The sequence below is a fragment of the Corylus avellana genome, chromosome ca7 (assembly GCF_901000735.1).
Source record: "Corylus avellana chromosome ca7, CavTom2PMs-1.0".
NCBI lineage: Eukaryota > Viridiplantae > Streptophyta > Magnoliopsida > Fagales > Betulaceae > Corylus > Corylus avellana.
This window is the reverse complement of record NC_081547.1, coordinates 5,401,910-5,413,089: the sequence shown is the minus strand read 5'-3', so window position 1 is coordinate 5,413,089 and position 11,180 is coordinate 5,401,910. Positions and strand designations below refer to the sequence as shown.

The window sequence follows — 11,180 nt, the reverse complement described above, 5'->3', positions numbered from 1 at the left end:
TGGACGACGGACAAAGGCGGTGACGGCGTGAGCGTAACAGAGAGAACAGACGGAGTCTGCCAAGTGAGTGAACGGCGCTTGCGTTTAGGGTTAGGGTAAAGTTAAAACTTACAAGCGTATATATATTTTAGCTATTTATATTTTGTAAATTTTAATGCAATTCGGTTCGGTTCGGTTCGGTTCGGTACGGGTCGGTTCGGCTCGGTTTCCACCCGCAACTATTTGGAAGTCTATCGACACCTTCGAAATCCGACGCATTTTATCGGGTTCCGACGGACGGGTCGGGTGGGCGGTAATTCTGAAAAATCCCTTCTATTTAATATCGAATAATTGCAACAGTGTCAGATTTAAACAACGCCGTTAAAAGCCAGCACATTTAAAGAGTAGAGCCGTTAAATTCCCACCGCCTGTTTGCTAAGGAGAAAAAAAGAAAAGAAAAAGAATGTGATTATAAATTTATAACGTGTAAATTATAAGAAACACATTAGTTACTTAATTATCAATCATTTAATCTAATGGTAATACTTAAACTCTAAGTAATAAATTCATATGATCTCATGGTCGTACACTCATGCTTAAATTTTATGATCATATTATCTCACAATTAATATTAATATTATCTTAGATCTAAGATCATGTGATACATCATATATGTTTTATAAGAATAAAGTATATAATTATAATGTATTGATTAAATAACACAATAACTTATGCAGATATACAATATGATTATATAATGATTAATGATTATGTGATATATACGATTCCAATTTCCAAAGTATAAACTATCTAATTATAATATTTGTATTAAATGACACAATAACTTGTACGGTTGTACTATATGATTATATCATATGATAAAATGATTAATGATAATATCATATATTTCTTATATATATATATATATATATATATATATATATATATATATATGTGTGTGTTTTTATATTAATATATACATATATATAATATATATACACACATATGCATAAATAACAAAAAAAACAAAGGTATATAATATATTTGTTATTATTGAGTAAATGAGTAATGTTGATTATATATTGTTATTTGTTACTTGATAAAAAATATACGAGTCGAGCCTAATAAGCGAGGCGAGCCTTATACGAGCCGAGCTCACGAGCTGCTCACGAGCTTAGTCGAGTCGAGCCGAGCTTGCTTCGTTTAATATTCGAGCCAGGATTTGTGTTCACGAAGCGCTTCATTTAATATTCGAGTCGAGCACGAGCCGAGCTTATGCGAGCCGAGCCCGAGTTTGCTCGCGAGACGCTTCGCTCACTTAACAGCCCTAGCCGCGAGCCACCCCAAGCCACCCAAGGGGTGGCTCGAGCCACCCCATGGGTGGTTTGCGGGCCACCCCCAACCCCTATGGGGTGGCCGCAAGCCACCCCAGGGGTGGTTCGATATAATTTTTTTTTAATTAAATTAATAAAAAAATAATATTTTAATTAGATAAAACGGTGAGTTTTGAGTAGACTAACGGAAGTTAACAAAAATTGACGGTAAGGAGTTTTCTAGTAGTTTCGAGTGACCCAGGGACTAAATTTCCAAAAAAAAATACCAAGGGAGTTTTTAATAAAAGCGCGTTTACCTAAGGATTTTAGATATAATTTCTCAAAAAAAAAAAAAAACTAGAAGATTGCCCAAGTAGCTATATGTGGTATCTGCCCATTTTTTGGCTTTTTGTTAGTCAAATCATTTGGTTTTTGTTGGTATTGTATGATGACTTAAACCCATTTTCGGCCCTAAGTTGTCCTTAATATTTGCCCATAATTGGCCTGTTGTTTGGCTTATTGTTGCTTATTTTTGGCTTATTGTTGTTTAGGCTCATCTCCGGCCACTGCCGTCGGCCGCCATCATCTCTAACCAATTTCTGGCCCAAGAATCATTCTTTAACAACCCAACAAGTGTATATATGTTATTGAGCAAAAAAGGTAAAGTGAAAAGAAAATTCGCAGTTAGATATTGAGAGTGAAAAATTTAGACTTTCCGGACCCAATATGTGCAATGTGATGCATGGAAATGGTCTTAGGCTACCAATTACATACCCAAGCAAACAATTTCAGGACCCAATTATCAAACATAAAAAATTTCACAAAAATCTAAGACCCTAGTTTTTCCCCCCAATTTACTAGCAAATCTAAAGGAAATTAATAGGATAAAAACACACATTACACGCCTACGAGTGTCGGGTAATCTTCTTACGAATCATCAACGTCCACGTTGATGATTCGTAAGAAGATTACCCGACACTCGTAGGTGTGTAAGGTGTGTTTTTTCCCCCATAAATTTCCTTTAGAATTGCAAGTAAATTGAGGAAAAACTAGGGTTTTAGATTTTTGTAATTTTTTTTGTTCTTTTTTCTTTTTTAATGTTTGATGATTGAGTCTTGGAATTGTTTGCTTGGGGTATGTAATTTGTAACCCAAGGCATCATTTCAATGCTTAATCGCGAATTTTCTCACACTTTATCATTTTTGCTCAATCACATGCTCATACTTGTTACGTTGTTAAAGAATGATGCTATTGGGTCAAATGAGTGTCTGGGTATGTTTTGGGACATTACCCATAATGCCCACATGATCGATTCATCTAGCACATAAGTGTTTGATGAAATGCCCAAATGGAAACCAAGTGTGATTTTGTAGCTTTAGGGCGGCAAATGATCCCATGATTAGCCTGTATCATTTAGAGATGGTTAATATTTATTTGTATGTGTGACACACTCTCAAGAACAAGCCTTTGTAAAAGGAGTAATACTAAAAGCTTATTTTTTGTTTTTTTACGAATCATGTGACATTTAAAATTATCATTGAGTTTATAATTGGCCGTCACTATTGAATTCCTTAGCTTGAAGCTATACCTACTTTTTGTTTATTGATTCTAATGTAGCCATATTGGCCGCCTCATGTAATAATCATTATCTCTAGTACTTGTTTGTTTGATCTATTTAATGGTACAAATGTTGATGATTTGTGTTTTTGACTTGTATTATTACAATATATATTCTTCAAAAGCAGGTTACAAAAACAACAAGAGGCATATACAAAAACTAGTTCACATGAATCACATATTATATTTATGGCTAGAAATCAAATGAAGAAAGAGTTCGAACTTCACAATCCCACCTAAATGGATCACTATGCAGAAAGTAAAAGTTGCTTACCTTAGCCACCCCCCAACTCTCAGATCTTTAGATCTTTAACCACCTACTTCACAAATGCTGAGAATACGTCTCTTTACAGGAAATGTGGAGCAGCCCTGTGCTTAAACCAATTTCATCTGCAGTCAACTGCCAAGCCTAAAACCACATGTGAATTTATTTATTGTCGTCAACCTATGGCTTAAGTGCATGCGTAGACTTCGAGTCTGTTGAAGATTGAGTTATAAAGTTTAAATAAAAGCTGATATATTTGATAAAATTTTTTAAAAATATATATATATTTTTATACTCTTTTACTCTAAAAATGTTAAAACACACTTTTTGCAACAACTTAAAAATAAAATTTTTGTCAAAAAATACTTTTTGACTTAAAAGTTCTATTTATAATTGCATTTGAGAAATAGAGCTTTTAAGTCAAAAAATATTTTTTTTTGCAAAAACTTTATTTTTAAGATGTTGCCCAAATGCATCTTGACCATTTTCAAGTTTTTTAAATCCTTAAAAAAAAATTTAATTTTTTTTTTTTACCAAACGAGTATTTTTTTTTTTTTTTTCCAAACACACTTTTTAAATGTTAAATGCACACCCAAATATGCCCTTAATAACGCCAACGTCAGATTTAAAGATCAGATGACAAATCGACACCACTTTAATTAACTAAAGGAGCCTAAAACATGGTAGAATTATCAAACTATCCCCTCATAAACAAAAAAAAATTATAAAAATCCCTTTACTGAATTTACCACTGTTCTCTCTTAACCATAATTACTGCCCTTCTTTTCCTTTCTTCATTCTTTTCTCCTTCCTTTAACATTTTAAAATCACTATCGGATCTATGAGGCTATATGGATCTTATATATGGAGCTCCACTGATCTAATAATGATTTTGAAAAGTGAAAGGATGAGAGAAGAATTAAGTGAAACATCTTTGTATAAGCTTTTTGCAAATCAACTATTGAATTTATGAGATTCACATGTGGATCTAACAAATCTAGTTATTAATTTGCAAAATAAATAAGATTGCAAATGTACAGTATAATAATGTGTAACATACCTCTTACTAAATAGTTAATTTGTAATACACCGCAAATGAATAGCAGAATCATGTGAAACAATATCTTCTGTTAAAAAAAAAAATTAAAAATTTATAGATAGTGCCTGATCAATCAAATAAAATAAAAAATAGTTCGAGATAGTTTCGTAGCATATTACTAATTACTTTTTTTTTTTTTTTTTTGAAATCATATTAGGAATTACTCCTACCACTAATGTGGACCAATATTTAATTTGTATTTATATTTTAAAGTTATTATGGATGGGTCAAATTATAGGAGTAGGAGTACGTGCCTCCGTGTGATCTCCATTCAGTTCCTGGAAGCAGCCCTGTGTGGTGGTCCCCACTTCCTTTTCAGCAATCGATCAAAACTGTCAAACTGGCTGGCTTGACCAAACGCCTATTTTTAACTGAAAGTGAAACGCAAGCTGCTCTCAGACAATAATACAAACAACATCTTCGCTCCAATGTCCCTCCTCCATTTTTGCTTCCTCGTAGCTCTGGCTCTGGCACTCCTGCCTACCAAGACCCTTGCCCAAAATGGCACCGCTCCATGCCCTCTCGACTTCAGCGTCCTCCGGGAGCTGATCACCAACCGTCCCAGACTGGACGTGGTCACCAAGTGCCAGTTCCTCCGCCGAGGCCTCCAGGTCGTCCAGTCCTACTACCTCAAACACAATGGCTCGTTCGTGCCCCCACTCAACTCGTCCGAGTCGTGCTGGTCCGATTACCAGTCCCTCCTCGACGATATCGTCCCGGGCTTGAACACCCCAGACTCATGCGGGTTCAAGACCGAGTGGATCGCCGAGGGCTGCATGAACATCACCACCAGAGCACAGTTCGAAGCCATAGTCCCCAATCAGACCCTCAACAACGTCGTCAACAACTGTAACCAGTCGCTCGAGAACAACTCCCCCTGCGCCTCCTGCACCACCAGCTTCTCCAGCATATCGGCCTCGTACCTCACCGGAACCAGCGTCGGAAACCTCTCCGACTGCACCGCCTACCCGTCGATTTATGCCGCGGCTTTGGCGAACGTGTACGGACCCACCGACAAGGGAACTGCTCAGTGCCTCTTCGGGTTCGACTTCACGTCCGCGGGCTCGACGAGTAATACGCGGAAGGTGGTGACCTTGGTGGTCTTGATTGGCGTTGGGTGTTTGATAGTGGTTGGAGGGGTTTGGTTTTTGTGGCTGCGCATGAAGAAGAAGAAGAGGAAGAGAGAACAGGGAAGGGATTTGGCGGTAATCGAGTTGGGATCGAATTCGAGGTTGGAGTCAATCAGCGAGAGCACGACGCTGGTGAGGTTCAAATTCGATGAGATTAAGAAAGCGACGAAGAATTTCTCTAGGGATTCTATAATTGGGAGGGGAGGGTATGGGAATGTGTACAAAGGGGTTTTGACAGACGGGTCCGAGGTTGCGTTGAAGAGGTTCAAGAATTGCTCTGCTGCCGGGGACGCGACATTCGCGCACGAGGTTGAGGTTATTGCGAGCGTGCGGCATGTCAACCTCGTCGCTCTGAGAGGGTACTGTACCGCCACGACGCCGTTCGAGGGTCACCAGAGAATAATCGTGTGTGATTTGATGAAGAATGGGAGCCTCCATGACCATTTGTTTGGGTCTTTTGAGAAGATGATGAGTTGGCCACTTAGGCAGAAGATAGCGTTGGGGACTGCCAGGGGATTGGCTTATTTACACTACGGGGCTCAACCGGGGATTATACACAGGGATATCAAAGCTAGTAATATCCTTTTAGATGACAGCTTCGAGGCCAAGGTGGCGGATTTCGGCCTTGCAAAGTTTACTCCGGAGGGAATGACGCATATGAGTACAAGGGTGGCGGGGACGATGGGATATGTGGCTCCTGAGTATGCCTTGTATGGTCAATTGACTGAGAGGAGTGATGTGTACAGTTTTGGGGTTGTGCTTCTTGAGCTTTTGAGTGGAAAGAAGGCACTCATGGCGAGCAATGACAGCCAACCCGCTCTGGTGACCGATTGGGCATGGTCATTGGTGAGGAAAGGAAGAGCTTTGGATGTTATTGAAGATGGGATGCCGAAGTTAGGTGTGCCGGAAGTTGTAGAGAAGTATGTTTTGGTTGCTGTTCTGTGTTCTCATCCGCAGTTATATGCCAGGCCTACAATGGATCAGGTTGTGAAAATGTTGGAAACAGACCTGTCTGTTCCCTCGATCCCGGAACGACCAATTTCTCTTTTAGCTGATATTCATGATATTGAGAGATCCGCCAGCAGTAGCGGCTCAGGTCAGCTCTCTAGCTCAACTGGGCCAACTGGCTATCAGCCCTATACAAAAACAACAGGAGGCATATACAAAAACTAGTTCACATGAATCATATATTATATTTATGGCTAGAAATCAAATGAAGAAAGAGTTCAAACTTCACAATCACACGTAAATGGATCATTCTGCAGAAAGTAAAAGTTGCTTACCTTAACCACCCCCCAACTCTCAGATCTTTAGATCTTTAACCACCTACTGACCTACTTCACAAATGCTGAGAATACGTCTCTTTATAGGAAATTTGGAGCAGCCCTGTGCTTAAACCAATTTCATCAGCAGTCAACTGCCAAGCCTAAAACAGCATGTGAATTTATTTATTGTCGTCAACCTATGGCTTAAGTGCATGCATAGACTTCGAGCCTGTTGAAGATTGAGTTATAAAGTTTAAAAAGTATTTTAATACTTAAAAATTGTGTTAAATAGAAGAAGTTGATATGCTTGATAAAAAATTTCAAAAGTATTTCTTTTAACTTTTTTCTAAAAATGTCAAAACATATTTTTGGCAACAGCTTAAAAATAAAGTTTTTGTTAAAAAATATTTTTTGACTTAAAAGTTCTATTTATAATTGCATTTGAAAAATATAGTTTTTAAGTCAAAAAATATTTTTTTGGCAAAAAATTTATTTTTAAACTGTTGCCAAAAGTACGTTTTGATCATTTTCAAGTTTTTTAGACCCTTAAAAACTTTTTTAATTTTTTTACCAAACGAATACTTTTTTTTTTTTCTAAGACATTTTTTTTAATATTAAACGCACACCCAAATATACTCTTAATATTGCGAACGTCAGATTTAAAGATCAGATAACAAATCGACACCACTTTAATTGACTTAAGGAGTCTAGAACATGGTAGAATTACCAAACTATCCCCTCATAAACAAAAAAAAATTATAAAAATCCCTTTACTGAATTTACCACTGTCCTCTCTTAACCATAATTACTGCTCTTCTAAATATCAGAATGTTATATTTGGAAAGCAGCCTCCATGAATGTTGTGTTTATCGCCCTTCTCTCTGTCATATTGTTTGATTAGTGTAACCTATTTTAAGTTTCATTAATGTTTTGATGGGGTTATGTTAGATTATAGCTCAATCGGATGTGAGGAAGTGCATATAATTTTTACTGTCTAACCTCTTTCTGTTATTTACCCCAAACAAGTAAATGTTATTATAGTCACGTTCAGATAAAAAAGTCACTCTAACTGTTTCTGTCAAACTTACTGGTCTGTTGGACAAGAGACATGAGAATCAAGCTCCATGGAAACCTTTACAAAACCCACTCTTACCACCTACCCATCCTCCATTCTAACACCGTCAACTTTCCAATCCCGATATACCCCTTTGTGTAGTTGTCACACTTAGCACAAATTGGCCCGGCATTGTTTCTTTTTCAAGCTTACATAAAATGTCTTCCAAAAATAATAAGCCCATAGGTAGCTTTATATATATATATATATATATATATAATCATGTTTAAGTCAAGCAAGTTATTAAGGATTCAATTGTCACGTTTTAAACACCACATATTCTATTTTTAAAATGAACCTTAATGGTAGTAGGAGTTGAAAATTTTATTTTCCTGTACGTCTCTTCCGATAGTTATGCAATGACTATGTAGAGATATGCATGCAGACTTTTTAGAAAAAATAATTTTATATTGAGAGAAATAAATATGATATTGCCGTCTTGCGCGCTGCTTTGTATTTTTCTATTCTACTCCTGACCTTTTTGACTCAACAAGGCCAAGAAACTTCCTTTTAATTGCTACGTGAGAAATGGCGCAAGTAATTGTTGTCCCATTGAAAATTATTATTAATATAAAATATAAATTAATTCGTCTTAAATTTGAAAGTAAAAAAATAAGCATTTGAAACTTGAAACTATATATAACATTTTTCAATGTTAGTAGGTACTACATTCCATTCTATCATTACTTATGTATAAACTTTTCTTTCAAACTGGGTTGAAAGAGTTTCTTTTAATTTAGTCTATTAAAGTAACGTGTGTCTTTTTTTTTTAATAACGTGTGGAATGCACATGAGTTTTTAATCAAATTTATTCCAACTTTATCACTGCTATTAATAAAACATGTGCATCTCACATGTTCAAAGACACATGTCATTTTTATAGATTAGATTAAAAAAAATTTCTCCAATCCAATTTGAAAGAAAACTTTATCCCTTATTTTGTTGAGTTGATGTGTCATTATTCATCCGTTTTTAAATCAATCAATTATTGTTAAAAAAAGAAAAGAAAAGGAAAATGCTTCTTTTCCTTTCTTCTTTCTTTTCTCATTCTCCAACTTTTTAAAATTGCTATTGAATCTATGAGGCTATCTGGGGCTTATACATAAAGCCCCACAGATCTAACAGTGATTTTGAAAAGTACGAGAATGAGAGAAGAATTAGGTGAAATAGCTTCGTATAAGCTTTTTGCAAATTAATTATTGAATTTGTGAGATTCACATATGCGTCTAACAAATCTAGTTAATTTGCAAAATAGATAAGATTGCATATGAACAGTATAATAATGTGTAACATATCTCTTACTAAATAGTTAATTTGTAATAAACCGCAAATGAATAGTAGAATGATGCGAAACAATATCTTATGTTTAAAAAAAAAAATTAAAAATTTATAGATAGTGCCTGATCAATCAAATAAAATAAAAATAGTTCGAGATAGTTTCGAAGCATATTAGTATTTACTTTTTTTTTTTTTTTTGAAATCATATTAGGAATTACTCCTACCACTAATATGGGTCAATATTTAATTTGTATTTATCTTTTAAAGTTATTATGGGATGGGTCAAATTATAGGAATAGGAGTACGTGCCTGGGTAAGTGATCTCCGTTCAGTTCCTGGAAGCAGCCCTGCGTGGTGGTCCCCACTTTCTTTTCAGCAATCGATCAAAGCTGTCAAACTGGCTGGCTTGACGAAACGCCCACTTTTAACTGAAACGCAAGCTGCTCTCAGACAATAACACAAACAAAATCTTCACTCCAATGTCCCTCCTCCATTTTTGCTTCCTTGTAGCTCTGGCTCTGGCTCTGGCACTCCTGCCTTCCAAAACCCTTGCCCAAAACGACACCGCTCCATGCCCTCTCGACTTCAGCATCCTCCGGGAGCTGATCGAGAGCACCAACCGTCCCAAACTGGACGTGAGCACCGAGTGCCAGTACATCCGCCAAGGCCTCCGGCTCGTCCTGTCCTACTACCTCAAACACAATGGCTCGTTCGTGCCCCCACTCAACTCGTCCGAGTCGTGCTGGTCCGATTACCAGTCCCTCATCGACGATTTCGCCCCGGGCTTCAACATCCGATCCTCATGCGGGTTCAAGACCGAGTGGATCGCCGAGGGCTGCATGAACATCACCACCAGAGCACAGTTCGAAGCCAAAGTCCCCAATCAGACCCTCAACAACGTCGTCAACAACTGTAACCAGTCGCTCGAGAACAACTCCCCCTGCGCCTCCTGCACCACCAGCTTCTCCAGCATATCGGCCTCGTACCTCACCGGAACCAGCGTCGGAAACCTCTCCGACTGCACCGCCTACCCGTCGATTTATGCCGCCGCTTTGGCGAACGTGTACGGACCCACCGACAAGGGAACTGCTCAGTGCCTCTTCGGGTTCGACTTCAGGTCCTCGGGCTCGACGAGTAATAGGCGGAAGGTGGTGACCTTGGTGGTCTTGATTGGCGTTGGGTGTTTGATAGTGGTTGGAGGGGTTTGGTTTTTGTGGCTGCGCATGAAGAAGAAGAAGAGGAAGAGAGAACAGGGAAGGGATTTGGCGGTAATCGAGTTGGGATCGAATTCGAGGTTGGAGTCAATCAGCGAGAGCACGACGCTGGTGAGGTTCAAATTCGATGAGATTAAGAAAGCGACGAAGAATTTCTCTAGGGATTCTATAATTGGGAGGGGAGGGTATGGGAATGTGTACAAAGGGGTTTTGACAGATGGGTCCGAGGTTGCGTTGAAGAGGTTCAAGAATTGCTCTGCTGCCGGGGACGCGACATTCGCGCACGAGGTTGAGGTTATTGCGAGCGTGCGGCATGTCAACCTCGTCGCTCTGAGAGGGTACTGTACCGCCACGGCGCCGTTCGAGGGTCACCAGAGAATAATCGTGTGTGATTTGATGAAGAATGGGAGCCTCCATGACCATTTGTTTGGGTCTTTTGAGAAGAAGATGAGTTGGCCACTTAGGCAGAAGATAGCGTTGGGGACTGCCAGGGGATTGGCTTATTTACACTACGGGGCTCAACCGGGGATTATACACAGGGATATCAAAGCTAGTAATATCCTTTTAGATGACAGCTTCGAGGCCAAGGTGGCGGATTTCGGCCTCGCAAAGTTTACTCCGGAGGGAATGACGCATATGAGTACAAGGGTGGCGGGGACGATGGGATATGTAGCTCCTGAGTATGCCTTGTATGGTCAATTGACTGAGAGGAGTGATGTGTACAGTTTTGGGGTTGTGCTTCTTGAGCTTTTGAGTGGAAAGAAGGCACTCATGGCGAGCAATGACAGCCAACCCGCTCTTGTGACCGATTGGGCATGGTCATTGGTGAGGAAAGGAAGAGCTTTGGATGTTATTGAAGATGGGATGCCGGAGTTAGGTGTGCCGGAAGTTGTAGAGAAGTATGTT

At 38.6% G+C, this 11,180-nt stretch overlaps 2 protein-coding genes across 2 annotated transcripts in view; both read left to right on the top strand.

Annotated features, from left to right (window-relative positions):
• Positions 1-4,691: 4,691 nt before the first annotated feature.
• On the top strand, positions 4,692-6,576 carry LOC132186605 (probable LRR receptor-like serine/threonine-protein kinase RKF3). The gene has a single exon (XM_059600586.1). The coding sequence runs from the start codon at positions 4,702-4,704 to the stop codon at positions 6,574-6,576; it is 1,875 nt and encodes a 624-aa protein (XP_059456569.1). The 5' UTR covers positions 4,692-4,701.
• A 2,918-nt stretch (positions 6,577-9,494) lies between these two features.
• LOC132186604 (probable LRR receptor-like serine/threonine-protein kinase RKF3) overlaps positions 9,495-11,180 on the top strand; it is a 1,852-nt gene continuing 166 nt past the window's right edge. The window contains exon 1 of the mRNA XM_059600585.1: positions 9,495-11,173. Coding sequence (XP_059456568.1) covers positions 9,540-11,173 — 1,634 coding nt within the window. The 5' untranslated portion in view covers positions 9,495-9,539. The remainder of the gene's footprint in view (positions 11,174-11,180) is intronic.

Coding starts and splice junctions, on each gene's coding strand:
- LOC132186605 (XM_059600586.1), top strand. CDS start 4,702: ATGTCCCTCCTCCATTTTTGCTTCCTCGTAGCTCTGGCTCTGGCACTC.